Source organism: Terrapene carolina, unplaced genomic scaffold (assembly GCF_002925995.2).
Source record: "Terrapene carolina triunguis isolate 2854851 unplaced genomic scaffold, T_m_triunguis-2.0 Scaffold33911, whole genome shotgun sequence".
In the NCBI taxonomy this organism is placed as follows: domain Eukaryota; kingdom Metazoa; phylum Chordata; order Testudines; family Emydidae; genus Terrapene; species Terrapene triunguis.
In genome coordinates this window covers 13,291,309-13,316,146 of record NW_020698262.1, presented here as the reverse complement: position 1 = coordinate 13,316,146, position 24,838 = coordinate 13,291,309, and the positions used below count along the sequence as shown (strand labels likewise).

At 44.3% G+C, this 24,838-nt stretch overlaps 1 protein-coding gene across 3 annotated transcripts in view; it reads left to right on the top strand.

Moving 5' to 3' along the window:
• The window catches only part of LOC113409644 (ankyrin repeat domain-containing protein 11-like), a 219,830-nt gene that overhangs the window by 172,161 nt on the left and 22,831 nt on the right, over positions 1-24,838 (top strand). For 2 of the 3 annotated variants that reach the window (XM_026663789.1, XM_026663790.1), the window contains one exon: positions 4,629-4,767. In XM_026663789.1, coding sequence (XP_026519574.1) covers positions 4,629-4,767 — 139 coding nt within the window. Of the gene's footprint in view, positions 1-4,628; positions 4,768-24,838 lie in introns of those variants that run through there. The other variant, XM_026663791.2, reaches the window with a different exon arrangement.

Sequence of the window (24,838 nt, the reverse complement as noted above, 5' to 3'; positions counted from 1 at the left end):
CACAAAATGTGGCATCATTTGTTGTTACAAACTATTTTTATCCACGAGTCAGAAAATAAGACAAAAGTATTTTCCAAGCCGAACATTTAAACAAAATGGTCATGTATTTATTTTGGCTGCTCTGAATTTTTTTCTGGCACCCTGATAACTTGTGCAATGAGGAAAAGCTCTCTCTTTCTTATCTTGAACAAGACTCTCCTTTTTCTAGTTCCAAATGTTAAGTAATACACTCCCTCTTCTGAAGGTTTGTTACTGGCTCCATCTAACCACAAAAGCAGAGGCAGTCTTTGGTACAGCAAGAGATCATGCTGGAGAGCTGTTAGATGTGGGTCATGGAGCTTAATTTACAAAAAAAAATCCTTGGCTCCTAAATCCATTTTGTAAGGTCCTAATATTGTGGTTGGAACATATATCACAGAGGCCTAGCATTTTTAATGCAGCTTTAATATTGCATGCCACTAGGATGGTCAAACTGGCGACAACTTAAGGAACAAGTAAATAAAATGAGCTGATGGGAGTAAACCGTTTTTCTAAGCTGCATGTTGAGCCTGTGCCCGATAAAACTAAAACTAAGAAGGAGGAAGGAGCAATGTACACACAGTGACGACATAGTCTTATGACTGTGCTGGCACAATAAGCTATTTGCCAGGATCTTACAAGTCTGATACAAACAGCATGACTGGTGGTGGGGGGAGGGGGTTAACAAGGGAATTTCTGTTAGTCATTTGTCTGGGTTTCTTGCAATTATCTTGCATTAATTAAAATATTAAGACTATTTTAGTTAGTAGATTCTTAAAAGTAAGGCTAAACAAGATTTAAGGTCTAGCTTTTGATAACATCTAGAAACATAAGTTTGTTAATAAATTGACAATTTGGCTTTGCTTTGACAGCAATGCTGCAGATTTAAAATGTATTACACTAGATTTGAATAAACCAGTTTCTCAAATACAAAGGAAAGGAAAGGTCATTTACACATAGATCTTAAACATCCCTATGTTTCCCTTCATACTGAAGTACCGACATATAGCCTTGTACCAGCTTGGGGTATGTTTACCCAGCAGCTGAGGGTGCTTCGCACTGCGGGTGAACAGACATGCACTTACAATAGTTATGTGGCATGGTACCACAGGCAGCGGTTTGGGCTAGCTGCCTGAATCCAATCCTGCCTGACCCTTTGGGTACATACTGGGGCAGCTAGTATGAGCCACTACCCGTGCTACTGTGGCCCCACTGCTATTTGTTGTGCACTCACTCGAGCAGAACTTGCATGCATCCATCTATCCGCACGGACACGCCAAGCTGCTGTGTAGACATATGCTTAAATCCTTCCTCAAACCTATTTTCTTCTGACTGCTCCACTATTAATTGCTACTCCAGTGTCATCTGCTCCCACCTGACAGCTTAAAAAAAGCCCCAAGCCCCGTAATATCTCAACACCACAACAAATAAGCAAGGAATACACAAGGCAATCATTGGTTTGCTTCCCTTGGAAACCAGTGCTTCCCCCAGCAGCTGTCTTCCCTTCCCTGCATGTGTGAGAGATATAATCCCCTAACAAAAACGTTGTACACTTTGAGTTAAGATTGCTGGATTACAGGACCCAAGAAGCCAGGAATTAAGAAGTTAAATCATTCAACCACTCATCTATACTCCACTCCACTCAGTTCTTCTTGATGTCATCTACACCACAGCACAACCCACATAACCACACCCTCATCCTGATCAGCAAGCAGCCACCCTTGAACTCCGACTGTCTTTATTCGTGTGTGTAGTTCAATGATTAATATAGGGTTGGTACGTTGTATGTAGTTCTGTGTGTGGTTTTGAAATGGCACGTGTAAGTAAATGAGGAATGTTGGCGGACTGCACATGGTGGCTGAGACCCCAGAGAGCCGGGCTGGTCAAATGGGAATATGGGGGAGGGATGCGGGTGGCAAGCTGGGATGTGGTGAGTGAACAGGGCTTTCAAGGGGTGGCGTGAGGAGAGCTGCGCTGAGCTTTGGGAGATGACGTTTCATAGCAGAAATGTGCAGACACCTGGGGGAGAAGAGGCAGTCTGAGGTCTCAGCTCGGAGGGGTCAGCGCATGAACTGCTCACCCAGTGCTGCTGCCTCTGCTCCCTGGCACGCAGAAGCAGCAGCACAATGGGGAGCCATTGGTGCACAGTGCAGATGCTTGTCTGTCCCTGTGTGTGAGATCAGTTGTGATTGTGAGAAAGAAGTTTGCAGGAACTGTGGTTATTTAGCTGGAGGAACGCAAAGAAATGGGAGGAAAAGCAGGAATTCTCCCTGGAATGCCATACACCAACAGTTGTTTCTGGTGTGTGTGTTCTTTTTTTGTTTTGTTTTTAAATTCAGCTTATTTCTGTGCTCATTAGTGAATATAGTCCTGGGAGGGAAAAACACCAATGTATTTTTAACTGGCTGGCTTATCCATGTGACTTGAGCCTCCTATCCTCATTCTTGGTAGCTGCAGGGCAGAGGTTGTTATCTGCAGGCTCCCAAGTTACTGAACTTGGCCAACTAGCTGCTTATGATTCGAGCAGATGTTTCAAGCTGTTCAGACTGAGACGTGCATTGACCTCTTTCTTTAGAGGAGAGCTGAAATAGAAAACCCCTCCCCCCATCCTCTTTCCCCACGCAAACACCAAGCCAGAAACATAGTTTGTTGTTGTGCATTATTAACTAGGATTCCACTGGTTATAATGGAGAATCTGAGATAACTAGGGGAGGTGGGAAATTTAGATGTGAGATCTACAGCAGACAGGACACATGGGCTGTTTTGCTTTATGATGGAGAGCACATCTCCCAAAGGGCTGTGCTGGGGCATTGCAGTATGATTTTTGATGCTGATATGTACAGAACAGACCGTTTAAGTGCGTTTTGTCTGGCTGGAGTACTGATCCCTTAAACAGTCAGTAACTTTAGCTGGCTTATCAACTGCCAGAATATTCTACAGACTTGTTTTGGAAACATTGCACGCGACAGGGGAAAGCCCTCAGCTCAGTATGGAGAAGGAAGGGCTTTAATATGGTTTTTGTTTCTTAGTGGGAAGGTTTTCACCCCACCCATGGTGTGCTCTGTGCACTGTCCGCAAACACGGTCACTCTCATGAGGGTTAGAAAACCCTAACTACTACAGCTCAAAAACTCCCCCCAAAAAACCTAACTTGCCACTAGCACTTCCTGTTTTTCTCTCTCACTCAGATCCTCTAGCCCCACAACAGAAAGCGCTAATGTAATAACTCCATCTTGACTGTAAATGGGGCTGCTAATTTCACACCACAGCATGCTGTCCATTTGCCAGCTAGGTCTGCCTTGCTCTCCTGCAATGGCATTTTGGCGTTTGAGTCTGGTAGAATACCAGGACTTGTTGGCAAAGTGACTGAACTCTGCCTTCCTGTGTACTGTAATGCACAGGTAGGCTTGGCAGAATTCGATTTTTATTTGTTGATAATTTTGAGGAACATCAATGTTTATTTTTAAGCATTTTTAAAATGTATTATCAATTTAAATGTTCAGTTGTGGAAAAATATGGGTTTTAAGCATTTTTTCAATGTTTATCTTTTACATTTTTATAGTTGCAGGAAATTCTGGGGTGGGGGGGGCAGATAATTATTTAATGACCTTGAGATTCAAAATGTTAAAGCTGTATAAGTGTTAAAACACAAATTGTCCACATCACATGTCAAAATAGCCAAAGGAAATATCCTTAAATCAAACTCTAATAATTTCTCACGCAGCATTTTTCTTTCTTGGCCTATCTGTAAATTTTGATGATCATCGATGGAAATATTTTTTCTTTGGTTTGTGTGTACAGTAAAATCGTTCATCGACATTTACTAATAAAAATCAAATCCTTCCAAGCCTATCTATGAGAGTGAGAGCACGTTGTTACATTCACTGCACAAACATAGTGACATTGATCTTTTGTTATTGTGTTTACTTCCATGTTTTAACAATGGTGGCTGATTCCTCAAGCTTAATTAAGAAACGTAAATAGGTTATTGCTGGGCTGATGGTCTGGTAGCAGTGCAACTTGCTGCCCTGCAGGAAGGTGAGGTAGGAGTGAATCTCAATGCGTCTCCCAGGATCAATGCCTCTCTCTCTGTGGGGCTGTATGTGGTTCAGAGGCAGCTTGCTCAGCCCCAGGGAAGAGACTTCCTATCTAGTGCCCCCATCTAGCCGTTGCACAGAGCAGCACTGAGTAGTTTGGAGATCCGGCCTTCAGCCAGAAGAGAGGTTGCTGTGATGCAGGTAGTTTGGGGACAGAGAGAGGTGGGAGGCTACTTCTGCCACCAAAACATGTATTTATTCCTTCCTCTCTACAAAAAGATCTAGACATGTGCCCTTGTGAAGCAACCAGCAGAAGGAATGGCACCAAAGACTCAATACATACCATTCTAGCCACTTCATCAGCAACATATTCTTCAAGAAAACATGACAAGTGAGGCCTGTTTGATCTGTTGTAGGAAAAGGAAAACCCCTCTGTAACAGAAGATCGTTTTTTCTGGGTAATTGCAGTGGCTCAGTCTAAATATTGTAAAAACCTGAACTCAGGCACAAAAAGTCCGTGGAGACAGAAGCCTTGGGAGAGACTCTTGAGAAATCTTTTCTTCTTCCTTTCTAGGATAAAGATAAAGTTTCCCTAACCAAGACTCCAAAGTTGGACCGGAGTGATGGCGGCAAAGAGGTGAAAGAGAGAGCTACGAAACGGAAGTTGCCTTTCACTGTTGGAACAAATGGAGATCAAAAAGACTCGGATACAGGTAAGGGAATATGAGCACACCACACCACACCACTTCAGTGTGGACTCTGGGGCTGGGGAAAGGGGGAGTGCATTTTACCCTAGCAAAAACTGTCCTTAGGTGACTGTATGGTTTTTTTCTGTATTATTTAAACCTCCATGGGAACATTGTGCTGTGTTCAGTCTTATATCAAGGGTGGAATGGAGTAAGATCAGGTCTGATCTTAGTAATAAATTTAATTTAATAAAACAAAAGGATTATAAAAGATACACATCTTCCTGTGGCTGGTTAGTGATCAATTCTATTCAGCTACTAGTTAAACCAGTTCATCAACTGAGACTTAGACTGGTGAGGAAGAAGTACTGAGTCTCACAGTTGGAATTTGTTAAATACTGGGACAAATCTAAGTCATCCTAAAAATCTATTTGATAATAACATTGATGTGTGTCTATATAATAAATCTGAAGGATAATATGTATATGTGCGCATGTCTACACACACTCTACTGTAGTTTGACTTTAACACTTTTGATACAGGACCAACCTGTCTTAAAGCTGAAAAGGTAATTCAGATTGCCTTGAATATTTGTACTGTCAAATGTAAAACTGGTTGAAAGAGCATAAATAAATGACAGTAGATAGAGTTGGGGGTGGAGAAGTGATTCCTTCAGCTGGGCAATTTTCGCCCCAGTTTTATGTAACATCTTTATTAATGGTCTAGAAGAAGAGATTAGCTTGCTACTTTATTTGCAAGTAATACAAAATTGGGAGATGTGTCAAGAACCATTGGGGATGGAGAAAATAGTACAAAGGGATCAAAAGAACTTAGAAATATGAGCAGGAAATAAAATGATTCAGTCTGTAAAAATGCCTGTTAGTGCATTTGGGGACAATAACCTAAAAGCTGCATGGGAGTGTGGGCAAGTAGTCAGACTAGCAGGGGGATCACAGATTGGCTATGAGGGTGCAATGTATAGTGGAAAGCAAGGCCAATATAGCTTTTGGCTGCCCATGCATAAGCCATGCGATCACAGATCATACAGCACTGATGAAACATTGTGTACAGTCTGCACTTGAAATGCTATGTACAGTTCTTGTCACTTCAGCATCAGCAATCACTACAGACTGTGGAAGGAGATCAGAGAAAAGCAGCAAAAATGATTAACATTACAAACTAAACCAGTATAATTCAGATGGATGACTAAGAAGTCTGAGGTGAGGCAAGTCGGCAAGTGACTGAAAGGCAAAATCACCCGAGAGGGAGAGGAGATTAAGATAGTCCAATGGTCAGTATAGTGTTAAGAAGATGAAACGGGTAAAGGGAGTAGCAGGGAAACTTCCTTGACAGTGACGTCTGCTAGACTGTGGGTTAAACTCCAAGGAAAGGATGAAAAGCCCTGTTGTCTGAGTTAAGACCAGATTGCACAAGGCCCCTGCTTGTACCGTAACAGGTACTAGGAGGGGTTTTCCATTTTCATTTTCTCTTAACCCCTCACATGTAATTGAACTGTGGGACTAGTCTTACATATCACAAGGTTCTGGGGATCTAATAAGCAGGAGGATACAACTCCACCTCTGTACAATGTGATTAGGGCCTTTTGCATTTATTTTCCCCAAGTTAAATATAAGGGTCAGAGTCCGATATGACAGGTATAGTCTGAGTCACATGGTCAGTATACTGAGCTATTGACTGATTTTGTTTGGATTAAAAGTTTGTAAGGCTGGTTTTAAAAGATATCCAAGGGTTATCTGAGCCAAATTGCTAGCACAGTTTTGTCAATTGGTTAATAAATAATGTTTGGTTTGCTTGGGGATAGAGTCGAATTTCTGTGAGTTTCATTGTGCTGAATGGCAGGTTTCTTCAGTTGCAGAACTCCCTGTCCTGAGAGAGAGTTTTGAAAAGTTAGTTTATCTTGTTAAAGTGTAACTCAAATTGATTGCCATTTCTAGATATGAATCGTCATTTCTGCATTCTTGGCATATTGATGAGTAAATACATCACAGAATGAATATGTGATAGAGGTCACAGTACATTGGAAGAGAGAGAGCAGCCCCTGGTCACTTGAGAACAGATAGTGTTACTGCTCTGAAAAGGTGTGATCTTGACTCATTTTCAAAACTAAGCAGTTTGGGGTCTGGAAAGTACTTGGCTGGGTGACCATCTGATTATTCCCCGTGTCCTAGGCTATGTCCGACTTGAATGAGTTTAGGAGTCTGTGACCAGCGTGGCCAGGGCTACTGAGGGGAAGAGAGTTAAGTCTGGTGTTGGAACCTTCACTGCTGCCTTTGAACATTTACATTCTCAAACAAACAGTGTATTTGCGGGGAAAGGGGAGTCATATGTTCATTGTAGCTATTTCAAGGATAATGGAACCATAACAATTACTATTCAAATGTCACTGTGGAGCTCTGCATTAATTTTCCAATGGTGTCGAGAAGTAATTGTCTCAGTTTACAAGACAAGGCTATTTTTTGGAGTGCTCCAAACTCCTCTTGGGATGTGAAAAAGAAGCTTGGCTCTTTCTGTCTCGTCCATCAACATCCTGCCTAGGTTCTGCAGCCAGCCTGTAATCTGAGCAGAGGACAAGCAGATGAGGGGGTCTGATGGCCCTGCTGTTAGCAGCATCTGCACACAAGAGTCTTCCCTAGCCCCATTTTCTTGCTGCCTTCAGAATGCTATTGAGCAGCAGCGGCCAGGGCTGCCTGGAGGCCGCTTGCCCACCCTGTCTTGCAGCTCCTCCCCGTTGCCAGCAACCTTTGACTCCACCCCTTTGCAGTCATGAGACTGACGCCTCCTCAGGATACACCTTCCCCCTTCTCCTGCAGAGCTGGTCCTTGGCAAAGAGGATGGGAAATGTCAAGTTTCGCTCCTAGTCATGTCTCATCTGAGTAGCTGGGGCGCTGCTGAACGGCCACTGACACAGACAGCAAAATGGCCACCCTGTGTCAGTCAGGAAGTGGAGCAGGGGCTGCAAAATGGTAATTCAGTCTCACAACAGTGCATTTAAATGACACCCTTCATGTACTGAGAAAGTGTGGGTGAGTTTCTAACAACCTGTCTGAGAGACAAGGAGAGGAAGTGACTCAGTCATTGGCTGGGGGCAGGGAGTTTCAGGTAGATAGTGCAGTGCGAGTAAGATTCTTAGCAAGAACATGCTGTGTTTTTTCTTTACTCATAGAATCAGACATTTGAAATGGAAAAGGCTTGTTGTCTTGTCATTCTCCTTCCCCCGCCACCTCTGCCATCGGGGAATTGCATTCTGCTGCACGGTTTGAGTCTTGTCCCATTTTAGGGTCTGACTTTCAGTAGATTAGTAGCAACATATTTGTTTGTGTACCATGTTGCCCACTTAGCTTATGCATTCTCAGATGAGTGCCCCCAAATCCCCAATTTATACACACGCGTGGCCAGGTAGACACTTATCTAATCACACACATCTGCAATGCACACTCAAATGCTGGCTAGCAAGCCACTGAAAGTCTTTGATGTCTCAAACAGTGGGTCTTCCACCACACACACTCAATCAACATCCATGAGCCATCCTCACTGTTTCTCTCTGGAAGGATTCTGCTTGTCTGAATACTGGGGGCGGGGGGAGAAGGAAGGGGTTTTTCCCAACTTTGATTTCAGCTGTTGTGAGAAGTAGGATTGCAACATCTCAGGTAACAAAGCCAGTCACACAGTTGACCTCAGTTCATTTGCATAATGCAGCCCAATTTGTTGGAGTGCAGTACCTATTGTTCTGGGTGTTTATGAGGATGTTTTTGTCTGTGTGTGAAATTCAGTCCTAAATATGCGGGAACTGAAATTGAGGACAGGTCTTTCTCTCCTCCTGCTGCTGGAGGGGCATTTCTCTCTCTCAAAGTTGAAACAGAAAATGGTGACTCTGTTGCATGGATTTGTAGTGATATTTACTCTTTGAGCTCTAGACTTGTCTTTTTTGCCACCGTGTGTCTGATGGTATCTTCTCAAAGACTTCTATTCCAGCTTTGCTGTGAAAAGTAACTACTGTGCATTTTGTTTGGCAGTAGGTGTGAATACTCTTTGCAATACCCATTGTTTGTTCAGATCTCTGTTTTATCTTCTAAATTGAAGGTGCCTTTGAACTACAGTTGGGTGCCTCAGTGCTGGTTGGTAGCAGCCATTATTCAGTATTGTTGAATAGGTGTTTTCTGTGTGTGCCTGCCCTTGTGTGCCTGTACAGGGTGAGAGCTACTTAGGTGGTTGTTTGTCTTTTAGGAGTGGCACTTAGGCTATATCTACACTGCACTTTTGTTGGTAAAACTTTAGTCGGTCAAGGGTGTGAAAAACACACCTGTGACCAACAAAACTTTTATCGACAAAAAGCTCGAGTGTGGACAGTGCTTTGTCTGCGGGAGATGCTCTCCCGCTGTCAAAGCTGTCGCCCCTCGTAGGGGATGGGTTTATTTTGTCGGCAGGCTCTCTCCTGCCAACAAAGAACAGCTACACTGTGCACCTTACAGCGGCCACACAGCTGTGTGTTGTAAGGTGCACAGTGTAGACACAGCCTAAGTGAAGACCTATTCTTTTCCTTTCCGCTGTTTCTTTTCTCTGTGTCCATGTCCTCCTCCCTTCAGCCCTGATCTTGCTACCTCTGCCCGTTCCCCAGTCAATTTCCAAACCACCTATTCTCTGTCCACTAGTGCATTAAATTGCAACATCCTTTTTAGCTACCACCAGAGCAACTTCCCTAATTTTCAGCAAGAGAGTGCATTTGCTGGGGAGACATCTGTGGTGATCCCTGAATCATATTGCAGTGGGTGCTGTTGAAGCGGATCAGATCACATGCACTTCCTCCTACCCTCCTCCTTGCAGCCTACTCCTTGAGTTTGTTTGGATGCATGTAATGCGTGTAGAGTGCTGATGTATTCAGAAAGAGAGCAAATAATCCGTTTCATTCTTGACCTGTCTTATTTGCAGCCCACCCCGCACTCCTCCAGTGTGACATTACTCTGCCTTGATTCAGAACCAAGCACTCAGAATACCACACAGAGGGGTTTGTTCACTTACTTAAACATTCTTGGCAGGGTGTGTGGAAGATATTACTTGCAAACATTGTTTTCAAATGTACAGTTTGGGTACAGTAGGGTCAGTGTTAAACCTTTCTAAATTATCTGTTTCAAAATGTCTCCTAGAGCAAAAATCCTGGTTCCAGGGTCCCGTGCAGTTAATCAAGTATATTGCCTTTATGTATGTTTTAAAACAACAACAGAACAAACTTAGCCATGAGCCTAAAGCTCCTGAAACGTGTATGTTACAGCCTCTACACTGGGGGGAGCAGCCTCAGCCTGAGCCTCTTGTCTAAACTGCTCCCACACTCAAAAGTTATCTAAAGAACCTACGCTTTCAATGTATATGCAAATATATCTAGTATACGATATTGCGTGCTACATCCAAGGCAGCGTGGAAAGAGGCCAAGAGAATAAAACCAACCTTTCACCCACTAATGCCAAATCTTGCAGTCTGGAGCACCTCTTCATTGTGCTGAAAACAGAGGTTTGACGTTTTCCAAACAAATTTGCTAACTTTAACTTTATAAAGCATAAGAGGGTCTCGGAGAGGCTACGAAAGTTAGGGCCGGAGAGGAAGGCCGTATATTGAAGGCCAAAATAGCCGTAATGTGAAACCAGCTGAGTGGTGAGGTTGGGAGAGGTGGGGGCAGCAATTGAGACTTACAGAAGTGCAATTCTTGGCTGTACTCTTCCTGAGGCCCAGGTGCGGTTTTGAAATAAACTGCTACCTGAGTCATGGAGCTGACTCAAAGGCACCAGCCTCTTAATGACTGAGTTGTATTCCTGTGTGTTCATATTGTGTATGTAGCAAAGCAAGTAAGAAGCGCAGTGTATTATCACCACTCTACAAATGCTGGGTACTGGAATGTTATTGCTGTGAACAGTTGCTTTGAAATGCACAGTTCAGAGTGGAAAACTCCTTAAATTAAGTTTTACTGGAAACGGTTTGATTTAACTTGCAGATTTAAGGCTGTTGCACTTGAGACCATGGCTTCTGGCAGTTGGAAGGTGCAGCTGTAGTTTCCAGATCCTGGATCATCAGGGGGTATATTTTAATAAAACCTTCAGAATACTCTGGTTTCATTCCAGCCCCCAGAGCAACCTAGGTCAGAACACAGCATAGAAGCTCTGATGAAAATTGGCAGTGTCTGAAGTAACGTTAGGTATCCAGAGCTACCTACTGGTGTAGGCAATAAGCCCCATTCTTGAAATCCACAAGGGTGAGGTGGGGATTATACTAAGTCTAAAAATTTTTCATGTTTAACCTCCTGTGCAATTGAGCATTTTCTCTCGGTCTGAGGTTTTGTTGGGTTTGAGGACAATTGCTCAGGGCAAGTCTAAACTTTTTTCCTACCCCCATTTAGTTTCGCCGCTCTCCTCTGTCTTGTTCAGAATCTGTAGAAGCAAGGTTCTTTTATACATGTTCGAGATGCTGACCAAGTCATAGTAGTAAGAATAGAAGATCAAAGTGCACTTTGCAAGCTTTGTTCAGCCCGTTTACAGACTCTACTGTTGCTGAAAGACAGCTGGAGCTTGGTAACCAAGTATAAACTAAAAATACAGAGACAATACAGCATACACACAGTGTGGTCTTATGCCTACTACATATCCCTTTGATTTTATTGTAATGTGTATTGCTGCTTCACTGTTGAAAACAGTAACAGACTAAACTAATGTAAAATCACACCTCCAACAGTATTTTAACAGCAGCTTCGTGTAGTAAAAAGTCCCCAAAACACTTAAGAAATTCCATTGTAAAGAGAAAAATAGCAGTTTCGGTTTTTAGAAAATGCATTTAATAATGTAGATTTTCACTTCTTTGGCATCTATAACACAGGGAATTCAGAATGCTTCACCAATATTAACTAGCCTCACAACACCCCCGAGGTAAATTATGGGACGTATGGATGGATCCAGCCAGTTCTGAGATGCAATGTAGTGCAGAGCAACGCTTCACAGCTGCTTGAGATGGGAAGGAAAGAAGAATCCCACATTGAATGGAAACTGCAGAGGGAATCTTCAGCAGGCAGAATGTAATTTAAAACCAGTGTGTGGTAATCTGAAAACTGCTGCCCTTAGATCCATCAGTCCAGAATTGATCATTAACCTGCCTCTTCACCTGTCAGTCTAGCAGCAGCAGCTAATGACAGAGCAGTATCTGCTGGTGCCTTTTAAACCTCCGTTTTTCTATTTCAACCCCAGTCTGTGCTCTGCCTCAAACACAAGCTTCACTTGGTCTGGAAAAGGGAATGAATGATGCATGGTTTAGTAGCAATGAGGCTTCAGTCATGAGGCCCCTCAGCATTGCTTAATCATTGCAGTAGAAGCAGAGTTAACACTAATATAACTGCACACACAGGTTCAGCACTGCTGTTACGACTGCGTCTGTGTGATGGAGGTGGTGGTAATTAAATCACAGAAGCACCTGGAGCCCTCCACCAAATTAAAACCCTATGGTGTGTACCCAGGAAAAAAGACAGTCTCTGCCGTAAAGAGCTAGCATTCTAAAGACAGGCCAGACACAGACATTAAACAAACAAGAAATAAGCATTTTGTCAAAAGTAAAGAACTTGTAAGTTACAGTTGTTCCCAACTCCCACAATATTTGGCGGTGGTGTTCTTACAGCCCCCGCTCCTGGAGTCAGGTGATCATGTGAGAATATGGAGAGAAGTTTGAAAATGTGACCCAAGAGGACCCTAAAGATTCAGAACCAAGAAGGCAAACCACAAAAATCCCATTTTTCTGTTTTGTTTTGTTTTTTAATTGGATGATTTTGAGGCCTTGAATCATGATTTTTAAGCTCTTGGGGTTGGCGATGCTGCATTCCCTCACGCACCTCCCCTCCCCTCTGTCCAGCTATCCTAGTCAACCTCCTTCACTGACCCCCCTCCCACCCTGCACTTCCCTACCGTCACAGGGAAACACTCAGCTTCACTAAGGGAAGACAGGCAAAGTGTCTGACCTTGACTGTCGGCCATTTCATAGAACCATAGAATATCAGGGTTGGAAGGGACCTCAGGAGGTCATCTAGTCCAACGCCCTGCTCAAAATTTCTCAGATCCCAAAGGAGAGGTTGCCCTATGCTCATCCCCCACCCCAGTGTCTGACACGGGCAGCAGCTCCCAGCCAATTCCCCCCTCCCTGGTGGATTTTTGGGGAGGGGCGTGAACATCCCATGCTTATTCTTGGGGCCCCTGATAATTTCTTTTTCCCCCTCCCCTTACAAAGGAATGGGGTTCCCAGTGCTGGGGGCTACATTCCCAGCCGTGGTGAATAATTCCTTCAGCATGTTTGTTAGGAAGCCGCCTTATCGCCTAAGAGCCCCTCTGCGTGTCAGTTCTTCTGCTCAAAGCACTACAAAGCAACACTAGACCGCAGAACCTCCTCCCTGGGGTGCTTGGGGGCTCTGGAGTCTAGTGCTGCTTTGCCTGTGGTCGCAAAGAATTCGGGGTGAATTTAAACACCCAGCTCTTTTAGATTTTGAAGGCCTGTCTGAGAGAAGAGTCAAATCCAGTCAGCTTTACCCACGTGAGGAGTCTTGCTGTAGGGCATGGGGTTAGCATGAGTAAAGTCAGCAGGCGTTGGCCTCGGAGCTTTAAAAGGTGCTACTGTTTTCCAGCCTCATTCATATTACTCCTTAAACATGTTGTGTGAAGCTAATTACTGGGTTGGAAATACTGGATGAATCAGATGACCCAAACCATCTACTTTTCCCCCCTCCTGGAATATGTGCACTGTTGAGTTGCCTAACTGGCTGCTGATGTTTAGAAATACCTCCCATGGGAACGGCCTTGTTAGTCACAAGTGGCTAAGCTGGCTAGGGAATCCGTGAGAAGCAAATTGCTGGCTCATTCAGAAATGCATCTGTGTATGAAACTGTTACTTGTCCGCATTGCTGCTGCTGGCTTCAGTGTGATACATGCAGCTGGGGGACTGAGGGGCTGTGCTGCATAGGCCCTTTCTTAACCAAAATAGTCCAGAAACTGTCCTCACCTAGCAACCAGTGAGAGAGCGAATGTCAGAGCTTCTTCATTTCTAGCTGGGCCCCATAATGGTAGCACAGTGTAGTTAGACTGGCAAACACCACTGCTCAGATCCCATTTAAATGCCTATTTAAATATATATAGCTGGTGAGAGGGTGCGGTGAGCATCTGTGAACCAAAAATCTGTCCATGATGGCTCGCCTCTTGATGTAAGAACTCTCATCAGCTGTATCCACAGGCTATCCTGCCTCTAGCTTCCCAGGTAGGGAGAAGGACCGTGGGCTGTCAGTCATGTTGAGCTTCCGCCCAGTGTTTCCTCCCCCATCCATTTCTCCTCACTGTTCTTCAGAATAAACAAGAAGTCTGGAAGCTGGAATATCGGTAACTTTCAATTATTACTGTTTAACATCAAGGGCTGTGTTTTTACATTAGCTGCTTACTCAGGGGACCAGCAAATGGCCACTTTTGCTGAGATGCCTTTTCACACTTCTGGTTGAAGGGTGTCTCCTTTGTTTAAACCAGACCTGCGGATTATCCTGATATTTGAACTGTGTCTAGTCTAGGAGGTAGCGTTAAACCCTCTTAGCTGAGTTATTCCTTTTAAAGATAACTAAAATACTGGGGCCTGGCCCTGTAGCTCCATTGACATCCATGGGCCTGACAGAAAGCATAATGATTTGCAGGTCAGCCTTTTGGTTTGGAAGGTCATTTGACTTTGTAACGTATCAGGGTTCATTTGGTGCTCTTTAGACAGTAGTTCTCAAAGCCTGTCCACTGCTTGTTCAGGGAAAGCCCCGGGTGGGCCGTGCCGGTTTGTCTACCTGCCGCGTCCGCAGGTTCGGCCGATCACGGCTCCCAGTGGCCGCGGTTTGCCGCTTCAGGCCAATGGGGGCTGCAGGAAGCGGCGCTGGCCGAGGGATGTGCTGGCCGCCCTTCCCGCAGCCCCTATTGGCCTGGAGCGGCGAACCGCGGCCAGTAGGAGCCGCGATCGGCTGAACCTGCGGACGTGGTTGGTAAACAAACCGACCCGGCCCGCCAGGCGCTTTCCCTGAACAAGCGGCGGACCGACTCTGAGAACCACTGCTGTAGAGCAATTATTTACTGTACTCCACTTTCTCGCAGCACAGTTTAAGTCTAGGACAGCTTTCAGTTTAGCTTGTGTGGAAATGAATTTCCATTGATGGCCCCTCTCTCTCTTGAAGGTTGGGAAGTAATCCCAGATCTCCCCTGTTTATTTTCTAGAGGCAGAGAGGAGTGACCTCTCTGTGTGTCATTCTGTTGGAACAGGTTGCTGCATATTTTTTCTCTCTCGTTTTCTTCCACTGTTTCCTTTTTGGCATAAGCTTACTCGGCTGATAAGCCAGGCGTCCATCTCCATTTGCGGTATCCTGTAATCCATTTGCATCGCTGGCTATGCAGCTTATGCATAAAATTCCATGCAACCAAAATCAGCCTCTTCCTCGTTGTAGACCCCCTCGGTAATGTGACTTTCTCCATTTTGGTCCCACTCCTATTCCTTCTGCTGTACTTGTCCTGCATTCACGTCTGTCCTACCTGCTCAGTTTTTCCCACTCTTTCATTGGAACAACACATTCTTCTGGCTTCCAGCCCACTCTCCTTGTGCTGCCCCTTGTCTGCTGTATGTTTGTGCTGCTTCCCCCTTTGAGCTGCCAAGATACTTAACCTGCTGGTGTCCTCCCCACTCTGAAATCTCTTGCCATGTCCTTAGATTCTGACCCTGTCCTGTCCACAGACGGGTGGGTTCATCTGTGTACTGCTGCCCCTTCTTCTGCTCACTGGCCATGCTCTACCATTTGAACTGACACTCCAAAGCACTACAGCATTTCATGTGCTGCAGCCTCCCTGGTGAAAACGAGTCACTTCATGCATGCTGTGCTGTGGACAAGAAAAGCAAAGACTTGTGCTTTCTTTCAGGGGCATAATACATTCTCCATTGCTGTCTGTGCCATTCTGATTTATTCTTATTGATCCTTTCTTTGGCTGCATGTTTGGGGAATACACTGTTGAAAATCCTGAGCTTTAACAGAGCCAACAGTCAGTTTCCCACACAGTGCTGAAAAGTTCATCTTATGCATTACTTGTTGGGCAATGGTATTTTTCCTCAGGGGTACCACCTTGTATGCTTGTGTTGTCATGTCTAAGCAGTTCAAACAGACGCTTGTGTGTTACAGGGAGCCACATGTTTCTAGGGAATGGGGCGCTGTGCTGCTAAACTGAAGCAGTCTGCCAGTGCAGCTCTGGGTTGGAGTTCTCTTAACCACAAACTGTCAGGCTTCTCAGAATATACTAAAAAAATGTGTACAAGATTTTTCGCTGGCGTTGCCTTTCTTCCTTCTCCCACTCCTCCTTTCTCCCTCCCACCTCGGCTAAGGCCTGTGCTTCAACCCAGGGCCGGCTCCAGGGTTTTGGCTGCCCCAAGCAGCCAAAAAAAAAGCCGCGATCGCGATCTGCGGCGACAATTCGGCGGAAGGTCCTTCGCTCCGAGCGGGAGTGAGGGACCGTCCACCGAATAGCTGGACGTGCCACCCTTCTCCTGAGCGGCCGCCCCAAGCACCTGTTTGCCAAGCTGGTACCTGGAGCCGGCCCTGCTTCAACCCGTATTGTGCTAAGCCTACATGCAGAGCTAAACTGACAGCTGAATCCTGAATACCTCCACATGAAACAGCCTGTGCTGTGGGACCTCTGGATAGCCACCTACAGCCTTCCAACAGGAAAGGATGTGTACTCTAAATTAATGCAGTGTGTGTGTGTGTGTTGTATGACCTGGAATCTAACCTGGGCACAAGAACCACCTGTGGGCAAATGGGCAAATCCTTTTGTTGTCCTAGAAATGCACTCATGCTCTAGTCTTTCACCTACAGCTCTCAGATTCACATTTTTAGTTTTGCTGAAGAAATTAGAGTAATTCCCTAGCTATATTCTGCAGGCATAGCTGTATTCAGGTTCTGAATTCTTCCTGTTTCTGGGTTTAGCTCCCATTTATGTCAGTGAGTTCAGCGTCTGCATCAGGAGAACAGAATCCTTGAATTGAATAAAATAGCATGAAAGGATCAAGGTTTTGTTCTATAGACTCATAGAAAGTTAAAGCAAGGAGCAAATGAGCTTCTTCAAACATAGGTGAATGGAAGGTGGGATTTGGCTAAATATGCTTCGCTATTAGTGGGGTAGCAATTTCAATTACAAACGTCTTTCTCTCTCTCTTAGTGGTGGGTTTTTAAGTTGGTCGTATTGCAGTTCCTCTGTAAATTAGATTTTGTGTTAATGATAAGCATTAGGATTCTCAGTGCCACCACTTCCTTTCTTGTTTTCTGCACTCCACTGTACACGCTCTGCGTCAGCTCATGCCTCCTTCACATCTGGAAAACAAACTGAAACACGTCTGGATCTTTGTTAAGGTTGTGAAAGAGGATGGTAGTATTGGTGCAATCACATCGAAAAGGACTTACTTTCCGAGCACTCCCTTGCTAAGGCATGTTAGTGTAACGTAATCTTCCTCCTTGTTTACTGCAATAGATGCCAAGTGCAAGTCTTGCTCTTCATTCACTGACATTACTGTAAAGATTTACAAACTAGCATTTCACCAAGTGATAGAGGCATTTGCAGAAACTACTGTAGAGTGAAATTATGCAAACCTTGAGTAAAGGTTTTCTGTATCTGGAGCAGTTAAATAAAAACCACAGTTGTAGTAGCCCTGTTATGTCTAGGCAGGTCTGGAGCAGGAAGGCCAGTGCAAAGCCTTTGTCCGTTGCTTCATTTATCACTATGGTAAACTGAACTTTTTTGAAGTTAAACTTTCTTGCTTAGATTCAGAATTTGAAACCAAACTGCAAGAGGGTAGCAGCACATCCTGTATCCTTTCTAATCAGCTTTCCCCTCCTCCATTTCTGTTCTTCCTGTTTACATATTTGGTTTCAGGCCACCCTATGGGTCTCACTTCTGCACTTAGTTCAGTTTGCCAAATCTCTTCTGGGCAGCAGCAAACAGACTTAACCCTTTGACTCAACGCAATGGGAATGTCTGATGAGAGAGGCTGATGTGTATTGTGCATTGTTTTCCGTGGCAGTAGCTTCTGGCTGGGAAGAACTTTAATGTGTGTAATGGTTTTTATGTTGGCACTTTCATTTTGCTTGTCAGTTGAAGTCAGTGTGTTTGAGCAATGTGAGGATTTAGTTCTGCATTTACGTTAGATTTCAGTGTATTTAAATTCTTAATAATTTGCATTTCAGATAAGCAATCCAAGCAGCTAGTTAAAAACCTGTATCTTGTAGAACTGTGTTTCTGAACAGTGCTTTCTTCTGACAACCACATTTACGATCTCATTCCAGGTTAGTCTAGCTGTCTTGGGAGAGGTACCTTTGAAGTCTTCTGTGCTGTATTCATTCTTGCTTCATGGTACGTTTGCCTTGGTTGGGCACAGCAACCAGAGAGATTGTAAACTGCCGTCTTGCCTACACTGTGAACGCGTGTCAGCATGATTCTTCAGTGGCAGTAAGAGTGAAAGCTGTATTGTAGCCAGGACACAAGTGTTTTTGCTGCATCATCTAACCCTGATCACAGCTACTATAACGGGGCCAAACTGTGGCTCCCGAGCCACATGGGGCTCTTTTACAGTAAAAATGCGGCTTGCAAAGCCCTCCATATTCCCCCCATTCTCCGCCTACAAGACTGGGGGGAAGGGGCTTGGTGCTTTTGCCCTGCAGTGGGGTGGTGGAGCTAGAGGCTTCTGCCCAGCAGGGAAGGAAGTCTAATGGCTTCTACTCCGTGGGAAGCCCCACCACCTGCCGCAGGGCAGAAGCTCCAAGCCCTGGCAGGTGCACCCGGCTCTCTAACTTTTGAAGATTATCGTATGCGGCTCGGAGGGTCAGTACATTTGGCCACCCCGCGTGTCCACAATTGTAGCCCTGCTTGTGCCTGGGATCCAGCTCACAGCTCTCAGACCTGAATGGCATTAACCCTAGCAAAAGCTCCCCCCTTCTCCTTGCGCAGTCAGCACAGGAAATGCAACCTCTGGCCTATTTCCTATACTTCCTCTCAAATGCGTAAAAAGCTCCGATGAACCTCTGTGCTGCAGCAATCAGCAGCTGACCATCTGATCATAATACTGTGCATTTCTCTACCACCTTTCCTCATCTTGAGGAGGTTGTGCCACTACAGACATTAACGAATAAGCCTGAATGCATTGGGATGGGGTTTGCTCCTTTAACAGTTGGGGAAACTGAGGCATGGGCAGTGAAGTGATTTTGCCATGGTCACACAGCAGGTGAGTGACAGATCTGGTGATAAATCCTAGGTCCCCCAACTCCCAGGCTTGTGCTTTAATCACAAGATGATTTCCTTCCTGTGAAGGATGTAAGCACAGCATCCACAAGTAATGCAGTTAGCTACATCAAATCCGTCTGTCTTACTGCAGCAAGTGAAAGCAAGAGCGCAGCAGTCGTTTTTAGGTTTATTTTTATCCTTGTCAATCGCACGCTTTTAATGTTAAGTGTTCTGTGGAGGAGGAGATTTCTGCCATTGCAGAATTAGTAAGAATTTAGCATTTTCAGTCAAACTTTGCAAGCATTTTTGCAAATTGCATGCTCATTCTGACAGCCTAGAAACAGCCGAGTAATATTAATGAAAGCGTTCCTGTTCTAATTATAAACTCCTTCTGCATGCACACCTACAAAATAGCCCTTGAAGACCCACAGCCCTTCTACATTGCTTTGGTTGTATTTTATAGCTGTGACACAGAGCTGTTGGGTGAGATGTCACTCAACATGACCACATCAGTGCCCTCTATTATGTCTGTGGCAACAAAGCTGGACCATGGTTATGGTACCTAAGGGATATAGATGTGGCTTTCCTTGCACAACAGAGCATGCTGAGTAGACAAACCCTGAATTTTACAGTGCTGATGTTTCCAGGTGAAATGCGATTTGCCGAGTCTGCATTTGAATTACGGCTGTGAAGGCCAATGAGGAACAAAACGCAGAGCTTGCGAGTCATGAAAAAGACTTGCCTGCTGCGGTGGCTCTATGAGCCACGTGGCCTGATGATATATGGTTGGCCATGCTGCAGTGGGTTCTGTTAATCTTGGAGGCCAAGGGCTTGTGTGAAAATATCGACCGGTTGAGAAAGGCAGCTGCCGCAGGGCACCTGAGCAGTGGGAATGGGAAGCCCTGTAATGTGTTCACACTAGGAAGGATAAACTGCTTAGTAGCCTTAGCTCATGGCACTATCTAGGCCAAATCATTGGTGTAAGTTTATTTTTAATTTTACTTCAAGCCATAGAGAAACCATCCACTTTTCAATGATCTGATTTGATCCTTCAGCTTTGTCACTACTGTCAGGGAGAATGACATGTGTTTTTAGTCTAATTAAAGTGGAATTCTCCTTCAGCACATAAATTTCCTGAGTTTGTACATAAAATGCAGGGTTTATTGTAAGGGGAGAGACTCCTTGATATGGAACAGCCATTTTTGAAACATAATACTTTTGTCAGGGAATCAAGATGCATGCGGTCAGTGATAGCAGAATAATCATCAAGCACAGATGTTTCACCACGTGTGGACAGCATGGGTGCAAAGAATGGTGCCCTTCTCTGGTGGATGGTGTGAAGATAGATGTTTCCAGCGAAGGATTGGAAGAGGAAGCTGCACAACTACCCCTCATCCATGCCAAAAGGCTAAGTCTTGCCATGTAGATAAGAGGTGAAAGAGTAGAAGAAAATGCCCAGTAAAGGTTGTTAGTAGTGCACCCTAGTGGTGAGTACTAGGAGCAGCATTCAATATATTTAACAGTGACTTAGAAGACAGGATGAATAGAAAAAGTTGTGCTGACAACACGAACTATTTAGTTAAATCAAGGCTAAGAACCGGACAGAGCTAGGTAATTGGGCAACATGGTAGCAAACGAATACAAACCGATTGTGCAGGAACACTGAATGGAAAGAGCTCTGTACAGTCTTTGCACATGCTGGGTTCTGAAATGGTGGTAACGTCTCAAGGAAAGACTGAGGTGTTGTTTGTTGGGTCAGCTCAGACATTTTCTCAGTGCAGAGTCATGGCCAAACAATGCATCTGTCTCTCCCAACTGGTAGCTTTTTTGTGAAAGCAGATCTGTCTTGTCACTCACACAGCAGCGTTGAGGTTTGAACTGAAGGACAAGCTCCAACTCTGCCCTTGTGTTTGATGCATGCTCTTTTGTTTTACATTTTGCCAAGGCTATCTAATTTATTTGGCTCTTTTGGGGATATGTAAGGCCTTGAACTGCACCAAATGGCCTCTGTGTTTTGCGCACTTACAGAATTTGTGAATCCACTTTGATAAAAATTAAACTTTTCAATGAAAAAGCAAAATTGAATAAACTGATTTATCCGGTTTAGCCCCTCCAAAAAGATCTACCAAAAGTAGAAAAAAATGCAGATGAGGGTAATACATGAATAGAGACATCAGGAGTGAGGCTCCCCATACCAGGAGAGTGTAAAAGATTGAGACTGTTCATTTCGAAAAGGAAAATGGGAGGATAGGACAGAGGTGTATGCCCTGACTGGCAGAGAAGCCAGTACCCCAGTCAATGCCCCGGATACCCTTTGCCGTAATGCAAGGACCAAGGGACAATGAAATAAATAGACAACAAACTTAAAACTGATATAAGGAAATACTTTCTTATATAATGTATAACCAACCTGTTGCGCTAGTTACCACAGGCTATAATTGAAGTAAACAGCTCATGATTCATAAGAGGGCAATACAGTAAGAACAGGAATGGTATCTGCAGTTACACACTAACTACGATAACATGAGGCCTGTTAACCCGTGTGTTTCAGGGCATAATCCGACAGCAGGAGTCAAGAAAAATTAAGTGCACTTAGAGAGAGCTTATGCCTTACTCTGAGGCTCCAAGTGTCGTCCAGCCTCAAGCAAAAGGGCTGTTGGTCAGTTGCAGTATGGCAGATCCTGTGTTCCTAGAATACAGAAACACTTCCTAGCTACAATGAAACTGGGCAATCGTCTTTGTTTGTCCAAGCCCCTTTACTTTGCAGTGCAAGCTGAATGAAAAGATAATACAGTAAGAGCAAAGAATGAATCTCTATCAGGAACATTTTACTTAATTAAAATGATGGAGTGAGGAAAGTCCTGCGTGGCCTGTCTCATACCAGCTGGAGTCATTAGGAAATTCAGTGAATCCGACCCAGAACCACTTCAACCTTTTGTGTCATATTTGATGCAATACCAACTTTGCATGTAAAAACTATAATTTCAACCAGATAGGTGACCCTGTAGTCCATGCTCAAGGAGGGGCTGGCTCAGTTCCCAGGCCTGGTCTCTTGTTCCCTGGGCCAGCAGAAACCAGGGGCATCATGAAGGTATCAGTGCCTGCTGCTGAGCAGTTTGTGTGAAATGAGTGGTTGGTTTCAGGTGTCCCTCTCACAAAAAGTGCTATACAAGTTAGCACCATTGTTGCATTCAGCAGAGTCTGCAGGGTTAGGAGGATGGTCACTTCTGGGAGTTTATCCTTCTTGGTCAAGGTTGAGGGACGTTGGCACAGAGGAAGCTTACGCCACTGATGCTCATGGTTTTTCTCCTATTCCGAGGATAGAATGGAAGACTCATTTCTAGGGCTGTCAGATCAGCATTCTCCACTAAAAAACCCAAACAAAAACACTTGAAAACTTTGTCTGAAGGAGTAAAGATTTAGAAATCTCTCTGCTGTTGTGTCCGATATGCATACGTGACATAGAACAACTCCTTTATAACATAGCCAGGACAGAAATCTCTAGGTACAGAAACTGCAGACATAGAGAAATCTCTAGCTCCTATTGCATCTTTAAAGAATTCCATCACAGTATTTCTCATCATCTAAGCAACTTTATAATGTCCCCTTAAAAACTAGAAGCAGGTGTGTTTTTACCAAATCTTCTGATATATAGATGGCCACACGAGCTTGTCAAACACTCCTGGCTGTTGCTTCCTCCTCACCAGCTCACTGCGCCGTCCCAGCTTGGAGACTGTCTTCTCAGGAACTGCTCTTGAGAGCTGAAAACCATCTTGCATCTTCCTAGGAACTCCTAAATAGTCTGTTATCATAGAAGAGAATCACTCACTCATGCCCGTCACCCCAATCGGGGTATGGGCCGCCAACCATAGATCTCCAGAGTCCTTTATCCTGGGCCATTTGCTCTAGCTGGTTCCAGGTATAGCCCATTTTTATGCTATCAGCCTGAAGGTTGCGTCGCCAGGTGTTTCTTGGACGGCCTCTTTTCCGCTGCGACCTGCGACGTCTTTCTTGACTCATACATGGTCCTCACGTTCCATGTACCAATGGTAATCCTCCTGGTTGCAAGAAGGGTAATCGGCTTAGTGGCTTCCTCACGACTTTCACCACCCAGCGTCATGCGTCTTCGAGTTGAAGACCTTTCTTTTTCCAGGCTAAAAGTCTCTGTTATCTCTATTGTTGGCATTTCTGTAGCAAGTTGATTTTTTACGGGGTGGAGTTGCTAGCCCCACGCCCAACCCTCCTCCTTTATCCTGACTTGGGACAGGCAGATGGCCCCAAAGGACCTCTCTGGTGGAGTTATAGAAGAGAATAGCTGTCTGTAATGACAGAGAGTGGGTCTGGTTTACTTTGCTTCTTCAGTTGTGTCTAGGTAGTTTGTTCCATAAGGAAGTGATAGTTGAATGGACAGTTACGACATTTTACCACTTGCAACTCATCTTACTGGTTAAGCTGTCACTCCGAAGACGCCATGCTGAGAAAACATGTTCCTTACATATGTGTTCAGACTCTTTTCTGAGACTTCTCCTTCCAGTCAATGTGGGCTCTGCTTTCACCATTACTATTGGGAAGAGTATTAGACTGGTTGGACATATTTAATAATGAGCAGCACTTAAACTACAAACTTCATCCATTTGCTAATTGCCATGCAATGTGCATCATCCAAAAGAGCATATGTGTTGTGATGTGTAGACCCGGTGGGATGGGTTAGATAGATACGACAGTCTTAATAATTGTTTTGCTTTGTGGATTGGTCTCAATGCTTTAGTATGGCCTGATGGTCAGAATCCAAACAGGCTGGAAATGATTGCATTGGTTTGACATTTATAGCTGTTTCCAGGGTGGTGTGAAAAGCCTAACCTCTTATCTCCTAGTTATTGCTTGCAGTAGAATTCTAATGTTAATCATTTTTGCACCAAAGGTTTCCAGTGCATCCCCTGCTAGTAGCAGACTTTGCACCTGGAACATGCCAAGCCCTGGGTAATTTTAGTAATAATTTATAATCTAAAAACCTTTCAGTTTTTCAACAGTTTTCCATTTCCAGAATCCCTTGGAACCCTCCAGATAAACAATCTAATTTGTCTTAGGATACGTTACAGGGAATCATGTTATGTAACATAGGTTATTCTTGGATCACCACCGCTAGAAGTACACTGGCATACACAGCATGAGTGATGCAACGGTCTCCTCTGTGTTTGAGTGGATCAGAATGTCGTTGAGCTACAGAGGGAGAAATCAGTAGTTAGTCAGTATCTGAACATAGCCCGGTTAGAAAGTGGAGAAACTTAAACAGATGATTTTGTATTTAAATCTGAACTTGTAAACTCTGTGATGAACGCAAGACAGGTGATCCATTCCTCCAGCCACTACAAACGCTTCATATTGATTTGCTGGGAACCCCAGTTTATTCATTACCCTTTTGTTGGACATTCAGTGATTGTGGGTTGGTGTTACACTGGGTCAGACAGCAAAGTTAAAAAATAAGAGAAACGGCTCAATTTCTAATTGATTCATAACTCTCAACACAGCGTGAGTGAGGAACATATGGTTGTGTTTGAGTCTGTCAAAGATGTGCCCGTTTGGTTCAGGTACTATGTGGCAACTTTTTAATTTAAAGGGACATGCCAACATACAAATCACATTTTTTCACCTACTGTTGTTGTAAGGGACACTTAATATAGCTGTAACTGAAAAAAAGATTAGAAAATATTTCTGTATTTTTCCAGTTTATTTGCTTTTGCCTTGTTATTTTCACTCATTCCCCTGTACAGGTTAGCTGGCCAATCAGTTTCCCT